The following is a 22,343-nucleotide window of genomic DNA, read 5'->3' as shown; positions in this document are numbered from 1 at the left end:
AATGTCTCATCCTGAAACATGAGGCCGGTGTCCCCTGGGAGCCGAGGGTTGAGTAATGACTGTGGAGCCTGCTTTGCACTCTGATGACCAGTGGCCACAGCAGGGCAGGCTCGTTGTATCAGAGGGGACCCAGGATTTTTACCCTTATTCCAGAAATAGTCGTTATTCTGTGAGGTGGAGAATTGGACGCCCAGGAGAGGACACCACCGCTGGTTTGCCAGCTCTTCCTCAGCTCAGTGTGGGACCAGGAGAACCACCCAGGGAGCTTAGGAATGCACGTGCCCTCTCTCCCCACTCGGTTCACACTTTAAGGCAGGAGTGTGGGAAGCACACTGTGTTTCTCACAAGTCCTCAAGTGCTTCCCATGGGCTGAGAATCGCTCGTGAGAAGCTGCTGTGTACACACCTGTCCCCGAATCAGACATTCGTAGGTCCCCTTCACCCGTGGCACCTCCAGGTGGTGGTTGTGACGTTGCTTCTCCCATCTCTCCGTCTGGTTTTGCAAACCAGTGTCCACTGATCTAATCCCACTTCCTCAGGAAGAGCCCATCTCAGAAGTGGCTCTGTCCTGGCTCAGGGTGCCTCAGGGTGCCCAGGGCTGAGGATAGTATTGGACCATCCTGTGCAGATCCCCTGATGCTCACCTGCCTCCATCCTAACACTCACAGGTGATCGTGGTAGTAAGCAGCCCAAGGGTGCTGCTTGATGCCCAGCCCCTGCACACCCTGGATCGCTGTGTCTAGCTTCTCTGGCTCATGCTTGTAACAGGTGGCCCCAGGGCTTCCTCTGAGTCCAATGCTTCTGGGTCCATGTGTCCTTGGCAGCACTGTCGCAGAGCAAGAACTGTGTTCTGTTGCTGGTGCCATGGACTTGCCTGGTTGCACACCCTGCCCCTCGTTGGCGCCCAGTGTCAGGAGAGTCCCTAAAGCCCATGGTTTCTTTAGTCCTTCAGCCCAGGATTTCTCAGAGGAATGCTATAAATGCAGAAGACGGAGACGACCAGACGATTTGCAGCCTTGTGAAAACAGATGCTGTGGGAACTTAGGACATGCTGTGAATGGTGCTGATGTCCACGTGAGCTCCTGCAACTCAGTAAACAAAGTGGCCTCAGCCTGCAGAGCCTTCCCATCATGTGCCTACAAAACCCAAACTCCTTGACCAGTGATGGTGGCCGCAGCACAGGAAATCCATTGGGAAAGGTGTGCTGGCCCCTGGGGTAAGGGCCCTGGGCCTGCCCTGCCCTCAGGCAACAGAAGGAAAACAGGCCTTGAGGGGGCTGCTGGCTCTGCGCCCCGACAATGACTCCTGCCAGGTCTCCTTTCTGTGGTTCAGACATTCAGGTTCTTTCCCAACAGACCTTCCAGCGCCATCCTCAATCCTCGGAGTGCTCATCTGACCTTTTCTAACCTTTTCAGACCTCAGCTCAGAGGTGCCCGGATCCTACTCTGCCCCTCAGGCAATCTGTGCTTGCCCCTGGTTGGCACCTGGTGGTGCTTGTGCCCTCTTTGGCTCCCTGCATTGTGAGCTGGGATGGAGAGGGGTCTGTCCTGGCACAGCTGACCTGGTGCGCTGCTCAACTCTGGCTCTGAGCAGACCCCAGTCATCAGTGGGGTGAGTGGCAGGCCTGGCGGAGGGGAGAAACAGTGGCCGTGCACACCGCGCTGTCTGCACAGGACCCTCTGGCTTGGGAGCTGGCCAGCCTGGTCAGAACAGGCTGTTTAATGGGCTTTGTTTTCCACTCCTGGAGAATCAACATTAAAGGAGGCTGCCCATGACTCTGCAGATCGTGGAGGCCAGGAACAGGCGCCAGTTCCATTGCTCTCTGCCCTCACCCATTCTCCAGCAAGGCTGGAGTCCAGGAGAGAGGGTGTACTACCAGTGCCAACCAAATCCAGCCAAAGCTAACTTGCACTCGGTCGGCAGGGCCCACCACCGGCTGCCTGGAGGACCTGTTTGAGGCCGGGCTGGGCGGCCACAGGCTGGGAGCTCCAGCTCCGCACATAGCAGCTGTGTGATCCGAGGCAAACCTCGGACTCTCTGTGCATCATCTGTAGAAGGGATGATTTGGGGTTTTATCCAGAAAACAATCGGCTCTCCTAGAGGTGAGATGGACTCTGAGGCGCTGAGCCAAATGCCTGGGATGGAGCGAGCCGATGAAAGTGTGCTGCTCTTTTGCAAATCCTCTTTTTTTTTTTTTTTTTAAGCTTTTTATTTTGAATTGCTTTTAAAGATTCCCGAAAAGTTGAAAAACATTATTCAGAGAGAGTCCATATATTCCTTCCCCAGCCTTCCGAAATAGCAACACAATGTTCCCAGCCAAGAATTAACATTGGTACAAAGTGGCTATAGTTTGTAACACAGTGAAGTTACGTTGTAGTAGTACCAGAAGTTAACCTCGGTACATTGTTACTGTGATTAATAACCATGAACTTATGTGATAGCACCCGGTCAATGTCCCCAGCACCTTGAATAACTGGACCTGGAAACCGTATTTGAATTGCACAGGTTTTCTCTCCACATCCTCTTAGTATTCTAAGGTCCCTCAGGCCCAGGTGACATTCAGTGGCTGCTGCTTAATCTCCTGTGGCCTATAAGGATGCTTCAGTGTTCCCTTATTTCTCTTGACCGTGGAGACACTGAAGAACACCGATCATTTCTTTGCTGAACGTGTCTCGGTTTATCTGGTGTTTTCCCGTGTGCACTGCAGTCACAAACTCAGAACAGGGTCCTCTGTTAGTCACTGTGTCAGAGGGCCCTGACGCTGGTGGCCCTAGTCACTGGGAATCAGTTTTGGTCCCTTGGTAAGGTGACTTCTGACAGGTTTCTCCTCTGCAGCTAATGGCCCCTCTCCTCCCCTGTGGGTGGGGAGGTACTTGGAGACTACACAGCCTCTGCTGCTCTTCAGACGTTTCCTGAGTTTCGCTTTTAACCATGCATCTTCTCTGTGGCAGATGCTTTGCTGGGGTCCCTTGACATGAGGTCCTCCTCCTCTCTCGCCTTCCGCGTGTGTGACTGGCAGAGCGGTGAACTGGATGCCTGCTTCTCCCTCTGTTTGACTGACGCCGTACGTCCCTGTGGACTCTGGTGCTTTATTTGTTCTACAGGTAGCCATCCTGCACTGTTGGCTGTGTCTTTTGCCACTTTAGTCATCTCCAGGTGGCCGTTGGGAGTGTCTGGAGTGACTGTGTTCTTCCACCAAGCTCACTTTTATTTTCTCCCTTTCCTTGCCTCATGGTTCTACAAGCGCTTTCCTCTTGTTAAGGCTCCTGTCGCGTGTTCCTCTCCTCGGGTCCTGGATCCACGTGCTTCTCCAGCAGTCTTGGGGTTCCGTGTGTTGGTGGCGTTTGGAATCCAAGTTCTGGTGCTGGTGTGCTCTCTCCCGGGTGGCTCCTGTTGCCTCCAGGCTGTTTCAGTGGGCAGAGCTGGGACACAGGTGTGGGTGTGTCTACACCAGGTGCACACGTCACTGCCCTGTGTCTTTCCACCTGTACTTTCTTCCAGGCCTCAATGTACACTGATCCCTTGGGCTCAGTTCCTCGTGGCCCTTCTGCTTTTCTCACTTTTGACTCCTCTCAGGAGTGAGACGGTTTGTGCTCACAGCCCGTAACATGTTTTGCTTCTCATTCTGGTGTACACGAGAAGGGGTCTCTGAATGGCTCCTGCACACCTTTACCCCGTGGTGTGGGATGCTGCTTTTTCCATTGACAGGTCAATATGCCTCATCTGACAAGCTTGGGACCAGAAGTATTGTGGATTTGGGATATTTTCAGATTTTGAAATATTCGCATACACATGAGGTATCTTGGGGATGGGACCCAAGTCTAAACACAAAGCTCATCTTATACCCACAGACTAAAGGTAACTTTATACGGTATTTTAAATAACTTTATGCAACAAAGTTTCGTGAGTGGGATTTTCTGCCTGTGGCATCTGTCAGTGCTTTAAATGTTTCACGTTCTGGAGGATTTCCGATTTGGGGACTTTGGCATTAGGAATGCCTTGCCTGTACTAAGCCTCCCCATGCCCATGGCCTACGCCAGGTGCTCTACTCCAGTCCCCTGGTCCATTTGCTTGCCCTCCATCCCAGAGCTGCAGTTTGGGTTCGGGGTTCTGGTCCTGCTCTCATGCCTGTGGGGTGGGCGGGGAGCCCTCTGCTTGTCTCCCTTGGTGTTCTGGCAGCTCTTGCACGTGTCCTTTTCCTTGGGGATGAGAAGTCTCCTTCAGTTTAGGCAGAGTGGAGTGTGGACTGGCCACTGTGTCACCTGGACCGAGCAGCAGAGAGGCGCAGGGAGGGACTGGTCCTGGGCTGCAGGCTCACTCTGCTCCTGAACCACCAGGCCAACTAGAAAAGAAAGGGCAATCTCCCCGTCCTTAGTTTAAGCTAATAATTTATTTCCTTTGTGAGAATGTCACTGGATTTCAAGTTTCCCAGGAAAATCTTCTCAAGGTTTTAACCCCTGAAGGTACCACAGGGAGGAGGGGCATTTACCTGCCCTGTGTGCCAGATCCTGAGTCTGTGCCAGGTGGATGCGACTGTGTCTTCAGGCTGCTGCAGAAGGTACACCGTATGGCTCGCTGAGCCCAGCAGCTGGACGCCTCCTGCTAGCAGTGCCCTATCCAGAACAGGCTTCTGTGCCAGGTGCTGCTTACTCAGCCAGGCGGGCCAGCTCACAGAATAGGGTCACCACCAAGTTCATGGTGCCCCTGGCCAGCAGCTCCCACCCAAACAAGCCCCAGCCGTGGACAATGCCAGCAGAGCAGCCCAAAATCATGATTTCATCCCTCTTGAGAAGTAGATTTAATTACCCCTGATGATTTGGGGGGTGAGGTAAATGTTGCTGGAACAGGGCGAGGTTAGAAATTAAACGGAATGTAAATTAAAATGGTCTGTGCCTTGTAGGTTTGTTCTTGATCACTGGGAATTCTTAAGAAATGGCAACAGGCTCACTTCATTGCTTATCTGCTCTGCACTTGCCAGAGCGGCTTTGACCCGCCCTTGCCGAGCGCCTGGGGTGGAGCTGACTCAGCACGGGGAGTCTCTGAAGTGGATGAGAAGGAAACGGGGGGCCGCACTTTTTAACCACCCAGTCCAAACTTAGCCAAGCACCTCGCGCTCTGTGCAGATGCCAGGCAGAGTTAATACGCCGTCCAGGCCGTGCTGTGGGCATGCTTGGCAGCTCTCGGGGAGCTTGTTATTAAAGGACGCGACTTGACTGGCTGTCAAGTCCTGAACTGCTCTTAGGTAAAGCGTCAGTCTTGTTGATTTGAGGTCGTATTCATTTAAGTGTACAGCTCTCATTTGGGGCATTTTATACAACCAGAGTGGACAAAAACCGACTTAGCCTGAGGACGAGTGTACTGCTGGGGTTCTGGAAAATGCGCAGAGCCGTAAGGCAGAGTTGAACTGCGAGGCCAGAGGGGAGGAGCCTGGCAGCTCTGGAGGGCTACGCGGCAGGGACTGAGGACAGCCACCGGGCTGGCTCCTTTCTAGTGCAGGGGTCTTGTGTGCCCTTCCTGATTCCTGGGGCAGCTGGTCCCTGGGATGCCTACCTGCCTGCTACCCAGGCCATGGAGAGAAGCATGGGCGGCACCAGTGGAGCTGGGAGCAGTGCCTCCCTGGGCTGTGGCCTGGGCCAGTGGCCCGCCAGGCTGTGGGTGCTCACGGACCCCTGCTCGGAGCCTGTGGTCCTTCCCTTGCACTGTGGGCCCTCACACCAGAGCACCTTTGCCGTCTTCACCGCACCGTCCCTGGCTTTGTCTGTGCTTCCCTCCCTTCCCGGCCTTCCTTCCCCCTGGATCCGGGCTGCCCAGCGCTGAGCGTGATCCGCCATGGCAGAGCCTGGGGTGTGTAAGCTACTGAACCATCGCTGTGATGCCTGGGTGTATTTTCCCAAATCTGTAGAACTCTGGAGCAAATGCATAACTGCTGGGAGCCAGGACCCCCTGCACGCACTCCTCCTCACGCTGCTTCTCTCTTGCAGGGCCCCCTGCAGCTGTCCTTCCAGCAGGACCCGCGACCACAGCTCCAGGAGCTGGCGGTTGGAGAGGTCTCCAGCGTGGTCCAGTCGGCCCAGGAGAAGGTGAGCTGGGGCCGTCACTGCTGCTGTCCCTGCAGGAGGAGGGTCGTTGAAGTGGAGGCTGGGGGAGTCTTTCTTCAGGAATCCTCGAAAACTCCGATGCTGGGATGGAAGAAAGCATGGATGGATGGACAAAATGTGGGCTGTCCGTCTAAGGGAGTGTGTTCAGCCTTCAAAGGGAATGAGGTACTGACACGCTGTGGACAAACCTTGAAAGCAGGAGTCAAAGAAGCCACACAAGAGGTAGCACTGAACCCCCCACTAGGTGTGATCATAGTGCACCAATAAAAAGTGAACAGAATTCACTTGCCACAAAAGAGGCCGCACACAAAGGCCACATGTTGCACGATTCCGTTTATACAAAAGGTCCAGGACAGACAGATCAACCGAGGCAGAAAGTGGAGTGAATTGCTGAGCACCAGGTGGGATGCTCGGGTGGGGGTGACTGCTAGAAGGTGCAGGGCTACGCGTTGGGAGTGGTGGCGGCGATAGCCTCTCCGCGGTGGGCACGCTGGGAACTGTGCGCCCTGCAGCTTAGATGGGCGGGTTGTGTTTTAGCTCAATAAAGTCAATATAGTGATTAAACTGATCAGACACCAGATTCTAAGAAAGCCTCTGGAACAAGTCCTAGAAACTTCTGTGTCTTCTGTTACTACTGTGATTATTAATAATATCATTATATACACTTCTTACCCCGGCTCAGAATTTCCCTCATTATTAAAAGTAGCTTATTTTCCAGGTATTCATCAGAACTACCAAATCCAAAAACCTGTCCCAGAAGGAGACAGGTGGTGTCCCCATGGCTACCTGTTGCAGATTTCTGGTGTCAGTGCACCTGGACAGGAGGTCTGGTCGTGCTCTGTGCTTCTCTCCGTAGCCTCAGCTGCATTTCCACTACCGAGAGACTGTGATTTTAAGTGCTCAGCTAGAGCACAGTGCCGTTCTCTGTCCCTGGCCTTGCTGCCAGGCGGTACCTGTGCCTCTGATGCCGAACTGCTCTCCTCAGCCTAGCGGCTTCTGAGCCTTACCTGTGTGTGTGTTTTCAAGGTGCCAGGAACGTCTTTGGATGTGTCTACCCTTTGCTTTCTTGATCCACGCACATGGGCCACTTAGCAGGCAGGGAGGAAGGGACACCTGGGTAGCCCCCGGTGGAGGAGGAGAGCACTGCTGGCCTCGAACCCCACCTGCTGTGTCCCCATCACAGTGGAGGACTGTTCCTTTAATGTTTCCCATTGGTTTTATGTGCGGTTCTGCCCGAAGCTTGTTCTTTAGGTGACATGGTAGTTCTGAGCTTCATCCAGCTGATTTATGTAGCTCTGGTTCAGCTTTAACTACAGCTTAGGGTTCTGGGTGACCAGAGCTTATTCATCTGCTCTGTGTTGCCAATTAATTAGGTTGTCTTCTCTGTCACCAGCACAAGTGCTGGATACCGTAGTGACTCCCCAACTTGAGGTGTCTCGGGAGTGTGTGTGGACTTGCCGGGTCAGAGGCGTGTGTACTGAAGCTTGACCAAACACGCCCGGATCGGTGGCTAAGGTGCCGTCTCAGCTTCCTCTGCCCCGACCACATAGGAGAGTTCTCTTTCCTGCAGACGTTTGCTGATACTGGAGTCATGCAGCTGTGAATCCCCTCAGTGAATGTGGGAAGTTTCTGGAGGATGAAGGAGAAAGCCTGAGGCAGCAATGCAGTACGCTGAGACTGGCGTAGCCCACGGGCTGGTGGGGCGCTGGCAGCAGGTGGCCCCAGGCCTGTTTCATAGGGTGGGAAGCTGAGACCCAGCTGCTGAAGCCTTCCCCTGCTGGGGCTCTGCCTGAGAAGGGCCTCCCAGGATGGGATGCCAGGCCCCCTCTGTTATGGCAGATGCTGACCGAATCTCCGGGCTAGGCAGTTCCCGTTCAGTAGGAGAGGAACAGAGTATGCAGGGCTGGCCTGGTGGGTGGAGGAGGCAGAGGTGTGAACGTCTCAATATACAGGTTTTAAATGTCTTCAGGTTGCCAGGAAAGCAGCCTTAGAGAGTGGGTGATAAACCGTGTTCCTTTTAATACGACCACAGATGTGTACGCACACATTTAAAGCTAAACATAATGTAGTGTTGGTACCTCTGTGTTCAGAAGAGCATTATTCACAACAGCTAAAAGCAGGGGCCACCTAAGTTGGATGAGTGTAGCTAAGACGTGGTGTAGTGGACAGTGGAATGTCCAGCCTTGGAAAAGAAGGGTGTTCTGGCACTTGCTGTAGCGTGGATGTGCTCTGAGGACGTCATGCCGGGTGCAGCCCACAAACCATACAGGGACCCGTGCTCTGGCTCCACTCAGAGTCCAGGGTAAATGCATAGAGATGGACATGGACCGGCGCTGGGCAGGCTGGACGGGGCGGGACATTCCTGACTGATAATAGGAACAGTTTCGGTTGGGGAAGATGGAAGTTTCCGGAGGTGGGTGGTGAGGATGGTTGGGCAACCACGTGACTGCTTAACACTGTTGAACTGGGTACTTAGAAAAAGAGGGCACATTTTTGTCATACATCATTTACCACAATAAAAAAAAAAAAATCCAACAAAGAAGTACATCAACTGTTCGTAAAGGTTTAACTCTTTCACATGAGCTTTTCGAAAGTTGTTTTACCTTTCCTTGAACTGAGCTGTGGTTTGCCAAGCCTTGCCTGGTGTCTTCCATTCCATGGTGGTGGGGGCCAGGCACCCCGGCTCTGGCAGCCTAGAGCACAGGCTGCATGGGGTGGGGGCACTCTACCTTGCACAGAGAAATTCCATTTTTACAGAGCAAAACACATGCATTGTGGAAAACACAGAAGCATTTTAAAAACACATATCTAGATGGGCACAGTGGTGCACACCCCCGATCCCAGGGATTGGGGTGAGGCAGGAGGTCTGCAAGTTCGAGGCCACCTCAGCAACTTAGAGAAGCCCCATCTCAAAAGAAAAACTGAAAAAAGGTTGGGGAAGATGCTCAGTGGTAGAGCAGCCCTGGGTTCAGTCCCCAGAGCCCCACACGCATGCACCCGTGTGTGTATGTGTGTTCTATCTATCATAGTCTCCTGAGCTACGGGGCCTTGTAGTTCATGTGTGGTGTGAATTTCTCATCATTTTGTTCTGCTTTGTTTTTCCTGCAATTTGCTTTGTTGATTCTGCTTCCCCTGGGTTTTCAAATTCTCCCCAGTCTCCTTGGTGAAGGCATGGTACGCCCCCTGCGACCAGCCTGTGGAGCAGGAGCTGCGCTGGGGCGGGGGCAGGCCCGAGGACCTGGGCTGGTGCTGAGCTGTGCTCTCTGCCCTCTCTGTGGTGCGGCCCATCTACAAACAGCCAACCTAGACTGGACGTGGGGAGGAAGTGAATCGGTCGGAATCCAGCTCTTGGAACAGTGCCCGGCGTGCGAGTGCTGGGCTCCCGGTACCTCGCCCTTCCCCCGCGACGGCTCATTCCCGTGCTGTTTCCTCCCCATTCCTAGAAGCACGTCAGAAACGGTGTCAGCAGTTGTAAGGGTCTCGATGCCTTGCCAGAAGAGCAGCCTTAGAGGGCAGGTGTTAAGCTGTCTGTTTTAATATCATGAAGGGACCCACACGTCTCATTGCGAGGGCAAAAGCGGCATGCACTGCCCGTTCCCTGCGCTTGCTCGCCTGCCCTCTGCCCTGCCCAGCGCGTGGAGCTGTCCACAGCGTTCCTGGAAGCTGATCCCCTGCCAGAGATACATGCAAAAGGTACAGCCATGAAAAGTGGAAACATTCTATTTTATAACATTTTTCTCCATAGTTCTTGACTTTTAAGTTCTCTCAGCCAAATGAGGAAGTGACCCTTGTTTGCCTCATCATGGCCATGGCCAGGTTGCCCTCCAACTAGCCAGCTTGCAGACCCTCCCCTCCCCTGCCCATGCTGGGTGTGGGAGGGGCCAGCCAGCTGGTCTCAGAGCCCCACAGAACGACCTGGCAGCCTGCATCCTGTGTGCACACTGGTAGTGGGCCTGTGGGTCTGCTCAGCTCCTGGGGGGGTGAGTTGGGAATAGGACCCCCTTGGGAGCTTGGGTTCCTCAAGTGGTCTTCTCCCTTCTTGGACAAGCTAGCCAAACATGATACTCCCATCTTCGGAAACTGAGCAGCTTAGAACTTCTCTTGCAGTGTGACTCAGTGGGCCTGACTCAGGGAGGTGGTAAGACACTGAGCCCTTTTTCTGACATTGTTCTGGGCCTGGTGGTCTAGCATGTGAGCTTACGGGGGGATGGTGGGGTGGGTCCTGCTGTTGTAGCATCTGAACCATATCGTGGGCCCCACGTTCACATTGCAATCAGTGTCAGCTTGTCACACATTCTTTCTGCAGTGCATGATTCTCGAGAAGGAAAAAACTGTTCAGAACTCAAGGGCCACAAGCAGAAGTTCTGATAGAACAGACTTGTTTCCAAGGGCACTTGTTACCCTGCCTGGAGCTGCTTCTCAGCCAGCGTTGGTGGAGCACTGGGTCTGGCATTGAGCCAGGAGTCTGTGGCAAAGTCTGATCAGGTGGATAAAAACGAGGACTGGCTGTCTGCGATGCTGGTCCAGTGTGAGCCTGCGTCTGACTGTGAGCCTCAGCAGTCCCTGCTAGCCTCAGAGACCAGGCCCGGCCCTAGACAGAGTCCTTCTGAAGTCCTCGAAGACCACAGTGTGTCAGAGTCACCACCTCTGCAGACATCTGGCTCATCCCCTACACGGAGTGGGCTCTGTGTGCCTTGGAGCAAACCAGGCCTTCCCACAGGACCAGTCACGTGGGCCCCATCATGTCCTGCCCGAACTGTATTTTGACATCTTATGTGTTTTTTCACACACCAACCGATTCTCAATCTCTAGCACCACCTGGATGGAAGTCTTGCCATGACTTGCATCCTGACCCACAGTACGGGAGTTAGCTCTGACCCACAGGTGGCAGGCTCAGACCCCATTCTCAAGTTCTAGGTTGCCAGTGGCGTTCCGTAATGCCAGCTGCAAATCTGAGGTTCCTACTCCCCGTCCTCAGCTTGCTAGCTTGTTAGAATGGCCCAAGAACTCAGCCGCAGCTTACTTGCTGCTTCCAGCTTAGGCTAAGTTGCCACAGAGGAGCTCCCTGTCCCCTGGGCTCCCTCCAGCCCCTCCACGATCACGCCTTGGGCACTTAAGGACCATTATGTAGGTGACTTTTCAGAGGCTTCGTAACAGTGGCACAACTGATTGATTATTGGTGACTTGGTCATCGACCTAGATTTCCAGCCCTCTCCCCTCCACCCTGAAGTGGCCCAGGGGTCCCACCGCCTCTTGCTTGTTAGCATACAATGGACACTTATCACCCCCAAGATTCTGAAGGCTCAAGGGTTTTAGGAGCTCTGTGCCAGGACCCAGGGACAAAGAGCAAATACTGCTTCACTGAAGCAAGCCCTGCGAGGTCGTGGTGCCTCACAGATGAGGTCTGTCCTTCTGTGTGCAGGCAGGAGCGGGGCAGGCTGCAGGAGGAGCAGGAGAGGCCTTCTCGGGGGCAGCCGCACGGCAGGCGCTTGCTGGCCGCTGCCTCTCTCTGTCTGAACATGCACTGAACATATTTCTCCCAATTTTAATTATCCTCTTACACAAGAACAAGTTCCTCCCTACAGTCTCTTTCCTCATGTCCTGGGAAAGGTCTGCTCCAGAATGTTCCACCCAGAAGATGGAAACCTCCATTTCCTTATCTCTAGTGGCCTGGAGCCAGCCCTTCCTCCGCAGGGTGTGCCTTGGCCCTTGCCATGGTGGGTTTGAAGCTTCGTGCTGGGTTCCTTGTGGAACTTCACTGTGACAGCATCAGAGAACATGGCCCAGGGTCTACAGGTCGTGCCGCCGTGGGCTGCTGACCACATGGCTCTTCCTTAGCGAGGCAGGTGTCTCTGAATGCATCTGTATTGGAAACCTTGCCAGCACGGTTGGCACTATGCTGCGACCCTCTGGGTAGGTTGCAGGCGCTGTTGCCTTTCTCCATGAGAAGCTTTAATTGTCTCTGTTTTGGTGCCATTTCTAGGTAAACAGAGGCTTGTCATGGCACAAGGGTCAACTGAGGTTCAAGTTCTAAACCAAAGTTATGATCCATGGAGTCTGCAGAAGGGCCCAGCCAGGAAGCCAGGGGATGCTAACAGGTCTGGTTTGGGGTGCCCACTGCTCACTCTGGGCCACAGGGTCTGTGTCCACCTGTGTGCATCCCTTCCTGGCAGGACTGTGCAGGCTCAGGGGCATGGGTGTACCCCACACACCCTGCCACATCTCCGCTCATGATGTCTGGGGTGAGCAGAGCCCGGGTGAAGGCCTGTGTGCCTTCTACGCCAGGTCACAGTGCTCCTCTACCGAAGAGGAGCCCTGTGCGTCATCTGCAGGGGAAGCTGAGGCAGAGCGTGAGTCACCTGGCCGCGGTGCAGAGCTGCCTAGGAACAGAGGCTGGAGTGGAGCCCAGGAGGCCTCTGAGCTGCAGCCACGGCACACAGAGAACAGGGCTGCAGGCAGCGCTTTTCACATTTTTCACTACTGAGGGTTCTCTTGGGCTCACTCCCACACTCACCCACTATAAGAGAAAGGCACTCGCCAGCCTTCTCTTACGGGAAGCCACAGCAACCAATAGTTGGGTTCAAATGTGTGGGATTTCCCCCCAAATCCCACCTATCATGAGGGCTGGGAACCCCAGTCCGTGCTGGGTGAATGCAGCCTATCGTATGGACCCTGCGACCACCTGACCATTGTGCATGAACCTGCCCAGTCTCCTGCTCTTTCCATTCCTTGTGGGTTCGCAAGGGCAGCACAACCGGAATTGTTCCTGCTTGTCTCCCTGGGTGCAGACAGGAAGCTCAGTTGACCCTGTTTCTGTTTTGCTTTGCGTGACTTGAAAGCCCAGGTACTCCATAAACCTGGCATTCTTGCCAAAATGCTAATAGGTTGTGATATTATATTGAACTTGGGTCTTTCTGAGAGCAGGTGACAAGGTTCCGCCGGCCGGAGTGGGAGAATTGCCTGCCCCCAGGCCACTCACTCTCTGGGTGGCTACATATGGAACCTGGAGCTGAGTCAGCTCTCTGGGGCAGCCTGACTTTTGAGAGGAGACAGGGTGAAAGGACGCTTGTGGACACTGAGATTTGGTGTGCACTGGGGGTAGAATGTGACATAGCAACCTGGCTCCAAACTGCCAGCATCCCCATGAGTTCTCTCCTGCCCCTCATTTTAAAGGAAATCTCCTTCCAAGTAAAGTTGAGAAAGAGAACAGCACATCTTGAGCAGATTCTTATGCCGTGGATTGCCCACATTGAGCCGTGGTGAGTGTTCTCAGTACCTCCTTGTTGCACAGTGTTGCTGAACAGCCTCCTTGTTCGTTTTAAAATGGCCCAACACAGAAGGGATGGACAGCGTGCTGGAGCAGGTGCCCTGTGTGGTCCAGCCCTGCCTGTTCATCAGCACGCCCTGGGGTCGGCTGCCATCTTGGTCCCCACACTTTGCTTCTCTACCTTCTGGGAAAGTTCCTACAAATTCATCTTCAGCTATATATTGTGAGTTAGTGGGCAAACAGGATTAACTTAGTAGACAGTCTAATAATATTTAACTCTGATGGACTTCATTTTTTAAGTTGAGGAGCCTCTGTTTCAGAGTAGAACTAATTTTTTTGGTGGTTTTTTTTTTTTTTGTATCTAACTCATACTGTCTTCAAGAATATTTTCAGAGGTAAGAATAGATTGCAGAGCTGCTTAATAGCTATGAATGATTGGTGAAAGGTCTACTTATGTTTTATTTTGGGATTCTTTCTTTATGTAGTGTGATTTGAGTAAAAAATATTCAGCTGGGCACAGTGACTCACACCTATAATCCCAGGGGCTCCGGAGGCTGAGGCAGGAGGATGGCAAGTTCAGAGCCAGCCTCAGCAATGTAGCAAGGCCCTGAGCAACTTCGCAAGACCCTGTCTCAAAATAAGACATGAAAAGGGCTGAGAATGTGGTTCAGTGGTAAAGTGACCCTGGGTTCAATCCCTGGTACCAAAACAAACAAATAAAAAAGGTGAAAAATATCCAGTGACATGAACCTTTAAGGTGCATGGCCTGAGCTGCTTTGGTAGTTTCTTTGGAGACAAAGTAATTAAATTATCTCCAATTCTCTAGAGTGTTCCAAGGGAAGGAGCTGAGCTGAGGCCACTCTACCGAAGCTTAATTGAAAAGGAAAGTGAAAGAGTACGGTGGGATCTGGCGTTCTGGGGAGCTTTCCTGTTGGCAAGCAATAGCAGAACCTGGGAGCGCCTCGCCCTGAGCTTTCTGGCTCCAGTCTAAACAAAGGGATAGTTTCCAGATAAGAGCCGTTGGCCTGTGTATGTGGCTGTTTGAGTTTAAGGTCTTGCAGCTGGAGAACAGAAAGGTGCAGGAAAGCCGCCCCTGCCTCTGCGGGCTTGGCGCGGGTCACAAGGACCTGGAGCCAGGCCCTCCCGGTCTGATGGTGCTCCCACCAGCCGCCCCTCTCTACCCGAGGGTGTGGCAGTCAGTCACCCGCTGACCCGGACCTCCCTGCCACCACGCGGTGCCTCCCCATTGGGATACACAGTTCACCTTCTGTGGGTTTCCACGTGCTGTAGGTAGCTGAGAACGTCTTTGCTTGCTTTGGAAAAATAATCTCAAGAGTAAAGCAGGTTTATGGATGACCTTCTGAGGAGCGTGTTCCCTGGAAGGCACATCGTGGCCTTGTGGAGCTCTGCTAGGGGACAGGTGGATTCACTGTGGTCCCTGGAGAAGTCCTCTGTCACCACTGCAGATACCAGACATTGCTTCTTTTTAACTTTTTAAAAATCCAATACTAATATTAGACTCTTTCCAAGGGAGATGACACCCAAGTAAGGACTGGAAAGCTGTGTAAATAGTGGTGCATGATTGGGACTCCCTTAGGAGCTGACCGGAAGAGGAAAAGGGATTCTCAGGAGCATTGCTGTGCTGGGGATGGAGCCGTAGGATCAAGATGGGGGCTCTGTTCACAGGCGTTGAAGCAGATGTCAGCCCTGGACACTCTGCCCCAGGAAGGCTAATGGTCAGAGGTTCCACTCGACTTGCACAGGTAGCCTGCCTCCGCCGTTCCGGGCCCCCTCTGCCCCAGGAAGGCTAACGGTGCACAGGCGAGCCTGCCTCCGCCGTTCCGGGCCCCTCTGCCCTTGTTTGCATGGATTGGAGTATTTGATCCTCATTGTGGCTAACACCTTAATACACTAAAAGAAGATTACTTATTTTTAAAACCTCCTTTCCATTTTGTTCTCATCCATTTGACAAATGGGGCATTATTGTTCTCAGGGCGGCAGAGGTGGCCACTGACCCGGGAGAGGATTTGGCCCTAATGGCCGTCCCTCCCAGCAGCCCCTGGGAGCCTGAGAGCATTCTGTGTGGGCGTGTCAAAATGTCACAGCAGGTTCACTTGCTTCTTAATGAGCTTTCTCACCGCACACCAAGGGGAGGCTCAGAAGGTTGGTCCGCCTGGCTGGTTTAATGTGTGGTGGGGAAGCCATGGGGCTGAGGGCCTGGCTGGTTTAATGTGTGGGGGGAGCCATGGGGCTGAGGGCCTGGCTGGTTTAATGTGTGGGGGGAGCCATGGGGCTGAGGGCCTGGCTGGTTTAATGTGTGGGGGGAGCCATGGGGCTGAGGGAGGACACTCCTGGGGCGGTGAAGACTGTCCTACCCAACCAGGTCCCCGCGGGTGATTGCACTTACTTTCTTGCTGTGCCTGCAGTGGTCAATCCTGAGCTTTGCAATTATGCTGTCTTGAAGTCCTGAAGTTCTTTTTTGTTTTGTTTTTGGTCCTGAGGATTGAACACAAAGGCACTTTATCACTGAGCTGCATCCCCAGTCCTTTCTAAAACTTTTTAAAATTTTGAGACAGGATCTCACTAAAGCTGCTTAGGGCCTCGCTAAGTTGACCACGCTGGCCTAGAACTTGTGATCCTCCTACCTCAGCCTCCCGAGTTGCTGGAATTGCAGGTTGTGCCTCTGCACCTGGCTTCAGGTCCTTTTATTTTATCTTCCTTCCTTAATGACTTAGTTGCTTGCTTGTGTCTTACCAAGTGCTTGGGTGTTCCATGTTTCCAGAAGTGGGCTGTCCCGGGCACCAGGGAAACCTGCGTGAGCCAGGGCACTGACTAGGCCACTTCCAGAGTAAGAGTCTGACGAGGAAGCGCGCAGGCCCCCACGCAGACGTGCTGCACGCCTTGTGTGTGCTGCTGCCTTGTGTCTCAGCAGTAGGCTGCCGGGCCTGGAGGCCAAGGGCAGCGGGTTTTCTCTGTGTGGTGAGCGTGTAGCTCACTTGCCATCGAAATATGCTTCTCCGGAAAGGATTGTTTAGAGCTCACACGTATTTAACACGAACAGGTGACTTCCCTTATGCCACCGTGAGCGGCCCCGGCCCTTTGTGCACTCTGGACACGATGAAGACACGTAACCGATCCCTGCAGTCGGTCTCTGGATGGTACAGATGCTGGGGAAGTGAGGAGTCTGGTCTCCTGCCAGCACTGAGGGAAGGCAAGGCTCCTCTGCGGATCGGTGGGACCCCTGCCTCTCGTCCTGGCTGCTGGGAGCAGCCATGCCAGGCTCCTGCGTGGCGTGCGGGGGCGCTGAGGGGGACCCGAATGGAGGCAGGGGGCCTGATGCGGGAAGCCTGGGGACGAGAAGGAGGAGGGGATGGGCCCAGGCCTGAGCTCGGGAGCAGCAGGCCCTGGCACAGTCACTGTTTTGATAATCTTTCTACTTGGTATTTTGGATTCTCATAAATTCACCAGAGAATTAAAGAATTTTCTCTGCCTCCCCAAGAAAACTCCCCACGGTGGGGTCAGCGTTCCCATGGGAAGGTGGACATCCATTTGCTTTACCCTTGGCCTCCTGATGACTCGGCTTTGGCCAAACGCTGGCCACCTACTGGACTCTCTTCGCCCACCCTGTTGGTTATGCAGTGCCCGCTGGGCCCGCTGCCCTCAGCCCTGCAGCAGCACCGGCCTCAGGGCCAGCAGCACTGGCCTGGCACGTCGCCAGGTGTCCTGAGGTCCCTCCTACAGCTCTGCTCCCCTCGGGGAGCTCTGAGGCAGAAAGGACAGCTCTGCCGTGACAGCAGGCACCCAGCCCTGCTTCTGCACCTGGCAGGATGGGAGTGGGGTTCACTGCCGTTCGTGGGCGCTTGTCCCTGTCTTTTAATTTTTATTCTATGACATAAGCTGATTTTATGACTCTGTGTTTCTATGGCTGGTCACTTTGTAGTCATTTTAGTATTTCATGTGCTCTTTGAATTGCTTACACATCTTTGAAGAACCATATGTTAAAATTATTTAGATAGAAACAATTTCTTGCGCTCCTGGTAGGTTTTAGATTTTTTTACATGTAACGTCCATATCATCTTTGTAAGGCTCATTTTTATTTATTTTATTTCTTTTTTTTTTTTTGGGGGGTGCTGGGGGTGGAACTCAGGGACACTCAAGCTCTGAGCCACATCCCCAGCTCTATTTTGTATTTTATTTAGAGACAGGGTCTCACCGAGTTGCTTAGCGCCTCACTTTTGCTGAGGCTGGCTTTGAACTCGCAATCCTCCTGCCTCAGCCTCCAGAGCCACCATGCCCAGCAAGGCTCATTTTTAGTGAAAGGAGATGGCTAGCAGCTTTTGCTCTTTATGAATGTGGAAACGTCTGGGGAGTTTAAAACCTGTCATTGTGGGCAAATACGATAGAGCAATAAAGAAAGAAAACTTGTAATGTGTGTAAAGAGCCAGTTAGATCTGAGAGGACAGCAGATCCATCAGGAAGGAAGGAGTCAGTATATTTTTCTGGTTTTCAACTTGCTACATATTAGGAAAGATGTAGATCTGAACAGGTAGCCAGGTTTAAAATGGAAGTCCTGTCCTTGTCTGGGTCGTCGCATTCGCGGGCACGAGGATGCCCGTGGTGCCTCTTGCTCTCCTGCACAGCTCCACCTGTCACCCTGTCCCTCCTGCAGGTGGTGGCCTGTCATGTGGTGGGCAAGATCCTTCAGTTCCTGGTCAGCGCCGCGCCCTCGGCCGCGGGCTCGGGACACCAGCTGTATGACGTGCAACTCTCGCCGGTCCATCTGCAGGTGAGGCTGGGCACATTCTGCAGGTCACAGGGAGACGGTTCTCATGCACTGCTGCCATGGGGCTGCAGGAACCCACGCGGCACCGGCGGGGCCTGAGTCACAGGGCCCCCAGTGTCCCTGTTCACGTCGTCCTAGACCGTGAGCTTCCATGCTGCCTGTGCACATGGATGGAACACACCCCACGCATGGCGGGTCCGGAGGCCGCCGCGTCAGGCCTCCACACAGGTCGGGCTGTTGCCAGCTGGTGGATGCGGCCAATGACTGCAGGGAGCCAGGTGCTGGACCACAGGCGTCTGCCACAGCTCGGAAAGACGGCCGGGCAGAGGCAGGGGCATTGCTAGCCGACTTTAAAAGTACCCATGATCGTTCTTATAAGTTAAGAAGTTAGCACTACCATTATTTTGTGATAATAGATTTATAATAACAAGATATACATTACATATAATTGCATGCAGTATGTCACTTAACCTGGAGAGACGTGTGTCTGTGATAGTGGTAACAGGCCTAGTGAAGCCTGGATGCTGCCCATCAGGGAACCACGGTCTTGCGTGTGGCGTGTACACCTTTGCTGGGCTCCAGTGGGAAAAGCAACCATTCAGCAACACTTTTTTTTTTTTTAAACAGCTGGAGCTCCACATGAAAGAAAAGAGAGAAGACATCCAGATTCGGTGGTCCTACATCCATGTGCCAGAGGTGACCATCAAGATCCAGCCCCGGGCACCGGGGGAGGTCAGTCCCTACGCATTTGTGATTCTCCATTGTTGTGAGTGCCCGGACACGGTGAGACAGCCATCCTGGGAAACCCAGGCCGGGATCAGCAGATACCCAGATGTTGGGTGCCTCCTCCACCAGGCTGACCTGGACTCCTGAGGCAGGGCTCTGGGAGAGGCAGCTCTGAGGGAGCCCATGCCTCTGGAATCTCCTGGCTGCTTTTAAAATCCTGCTGCCTAGCCCAACCCCAGCTCTGGGCCTAATGGGCTGGGACTGTCTTGGGCCCCCTGTGCAGCAGTGGTCACCAGCCCGTGCTGGTGGGTCCTCCTGACACTTCCCTGGCTGATGTGCTTCTGTGGAGAGGCTGGGTCTGAAGGCTGCCTCCCCAGGGTGGGGTCTCCTTTCCACCCGTTTCTGCAAGGAAGCCCCTGAAACCTGAAGTGATCCTTCCAGCTCCCCAGGTCTCCGGGGTTGAAGAAGTGAACTTGGACGTGGGGAGTGGGTGGGCCACATGGGGCCCTGTCACTTCTCTTGCTGGAAAGGTCGTTCAGAGCCATTCCTGCCAAAGCTTAGCAGGTGTTCAGGGATCTCCTAGGAACTTTGCTGCAGTTCAGCTCCCGAGGTACCCGCACAGCTGAAAGGTGCAGGTTTAATGGTCTGTCCGTGGGTCCTGAGCCACTGCGCCGTGGTGGATTGCAGGCAGCGTTTGTCCTGTTGGTGGCTGGCGGACTTGAGTGCGTGGTTGGATGGCGTCTGTAGCTGGCCCCTGACTCACTCAGGTGTGCCCTGAGGCGCCCGCCCCCTCTCAGCTCCCCTTTCTCCTCCCCCTTACTTATCCACACCTCCCGTCTGGGACAGTGGCGCCGCCTGTCCAGGCTGCACAGCTGCTTCCTCCCTCCCTGGCGCCCCCTCGGCCCGAGTGCAGGAGGGCCCTCCTGACCCTGTGATCCTGCATCAGAAGGTCTCCCCGAGGCTGCCTTCCTCTGTTTGGAATTGTTTTGTCCTCTGGATGGCCGTGGACCGGATCGATGTTAGTTAAGTTCCTTCGCCTCGTTGGGTTCCGTCCTAGGTGTTCCCCGTCTGATTCATGTGATTTTTGACTATGTAAAATAGCAGCGTGGTTCAGAAGTCAAAGCTCCTAGGAGGGTGGCCAGAAGCCCCGTGGGGCTCTCGCCCTTCTGCCTGGCCACTGCCGGCACAGGGAGACTAGTGCCACTGGTTTTGTCTTCGTCTTGGATCTCGTTCTGCAAGCATCACCCTGTGCCTCTTGCTTGGTGCTCTGGTAGCACCATGCCCAGCCTGTGGGCGCTGCTCCCGCTCCTGCACCCCCTCTGCCAGGTGGAGTGTGTCTCCCAGAGCTGGCCTGTCAGGCTCAGTGACCCACCCACGGCCTGCGGGAGGAGGGTGGCCGTGGGGTGGCTGGGTGGGGAAGGAGCAGGACAGGGCTGGCGGGGATCGGTGTGAGGACACCTGGCATCCGGGCCCTGTCTTCCACCCTCGGCTGCCCACTCTGTTAGAGAAGAAACTGCCCAGGTGGGAACGGATGAGCAGACGGTAGACCTTGCAGCCAAGCTGCGGGTGTTACTCAGGAATGGAGCTCTGGGGCGTTGCACCTGGCGGCCTTGTAAGCAGTGCTGAGTGACAGCTGCCAGTCATGGGTTCTATTGCCTGGAGCCCTGGGGCTGGGGGAGGGGCACTGATGGGGGCAGGGCCTGGGTTTGCTCTGGGGGATGGTGACAAGGTTTGGAATGTGCCACAGGTGTTGTGAAGGTACTGAATGGCAATGAACCATCCCATTTAAAATGGTTTCTTTTATGCCACGGGAATTTCACCCTCCATTTAAAATAAAAAGTAAGTTGTCAAGTTCTGCCCAGACCCCCGCCGTCCTGGCCCACCTGGATTTGACTCCTGGCTCTGCTCATTTCAGGCTGTGTGACCCGACCATGTTTACTGACCTCTCTGTGTCCCAGTTTCCTTGCCTGTGAAGTGGAGACAGTGACCCTCAAGGCAGTCTGGGGGTTAAGCCAGTTAGTACGCGTAACTGAGCGAGCCCGGTGCCTGGTGGAAGCCATAGTGTCAGCAATTTCGATTCTTATAATTTTAGAGATCCTGGCAGAGTCCGTTTTTAGTAAATAACAGATTTGGACCAAGTTCCCTATAAGAAGTCCTGGCAGAGCAGGGGACAGGCCAGCCAGTTGTCCTTGGGACTACACAGACCAGCTCCAGACTGGTTTCTGAGGTCTCTTCCTGCCCCACAGGTGGGACACCTCTATCGTCTTTTGCCCTGTGCAGCTGGCCCACGGCAGGCTGGGCGGGCTGGGGCTCCGCAGTGAGTGGGTTGGGACCGGAGATGACAGAGACCCTGCGGGGCTCTTAAGCCACCATCAGCCGAGCCAGTGCTGGAACCAAGGTGTGGAATCCCGGCAGACACTTGCTCCAGCTCAGCTGCTCTTCCTGAGACCTTGGAAGGTTGGAGTGGCTGCCAGGCAGCTGCAGGGAGTGACCACAGCCTTCAGCAAATGCCCTCCCAGGCCCTGGTAGTCAGGGTTAAAGCAAAAGCTATAAAGTCTAAACAAGATTATTTAAAAAAAAAAAAAAAACTAAACCAAAGCATTCTTTATGTTAATTGATTTTTAAAAAATAGATCCTGCTTGCTAAAAACTTGATTGCCGTTGATGCATGGAACAGAACACAAGTCTCTGAGCACCCAGCACCCACCTCCTGGAACTGGCCCCAGGGAAGCTCCCAGGGCCACCACGTGCTGCCCAGCCCCTCGGGCAGCCAGGGCTTTCTGCGCTTAGCCCCTTCCCCTGGGCTCACCAGCCCTCCCTTGCGGGCTGTCCTGCTCATGGCTGTACTGCTCCATCCCGCAGCTCCCTGACTCTGAGTGTGAACCGGCACTCAGTAGCCTAGTCCAGGCTGCTGTGACCAGGTACCATAGGCCCAGAGACCGGAAGGCAGCAGTACTTCATCTCCTGGGTTCTGGAGAAAGGAAGTCCCCAGTCAGCTGCCCCGGGAGGGCCCTGCTCCAGGTCTCAGAGGGCTGCCTTGTGCTGGTCCTCAGAGGACAAGGGAGGGCAGGGAGCTCTCTGGGTTCCTCTCATGAGGCATCGATCCCATCGGGAAGGTGCCACCTCTGCTCACCACCTCCCAAAGGCTCCACGTCCTATTACCTCACCCTGGGGTGAGCATCTCAGCATCGGGAATTCAGAGGGGGTCAGTCCATTCCTCATAGGTGGTCTCCAGCTTGAGGCTCCTATGAGTAACGATGCCAAGAACATTCTAGAACATATGAACACATTCTGCTGGGTACTAATTATTGTAACCCTGTGTGTCCTGCCATCTGGTAAGGTAAGTCCTCAGCTTTGTTCTTCATTCTTCCTGGTTTTGTTCATGTCCTTAAATACTTTCTAATTTTCAAAAGAAATCAAATCTAATATAAGAAAGAAAAATATGTGTGTGTGTAAGTTTAGGGGAAAAGA

At 53.9% G+C, this 22,343-nt stretch overlaps 1 protein-coding gene across 3 annotated transcripts in view; it reads left to right on the top strand.

Moving 5' to 3' along the window:
* The window catches only part of C2cd2 (C2 calcium dependent domain containing 2), a 54,916-nt gene that overhangs the window by 3,221 nt on the left and 29,352 nt on the right, over positions 1-22,343 (top strand). For 2 of the 3 annotated variants that reach the window (XM_047563726.1, XM_047563727.1), the window contains exons 2-4: positions 5,981-6,079; positions 18,034-18,150; positions 18,775-18,879. In XM_047563726.1, coding sequence (XP_047419682.1) covers positions 5,981-6,079; positions 18,034-18,150; positions 18,775-18,879 — 321 coding nt within the window. The other variant, XM_047563729.1, reaches the window with a different exon arrangement.

The sequence above is a fragment of the Sciurus carolinensis genome, chromosome 9 (genome assembly GCF_902686445.1).
Source record: "Sciurus carolinensis chromosome 9, mSciCar1.2, whole genome shotgun sequence".
In the NCBI taxonomy this organism is placed as follows: domain Eukaryota; kingdom Metazoa; phylum Chordata; class Mammalia; order Rodentia; family Sciuridae; genus Sciurus; species Sciurus carolinensis.
The sequence above is the reverse complement of the archived record's forward strand: the minus strand, read 5'-3'. Positions and strand labels throughout refer to the sequence as shown.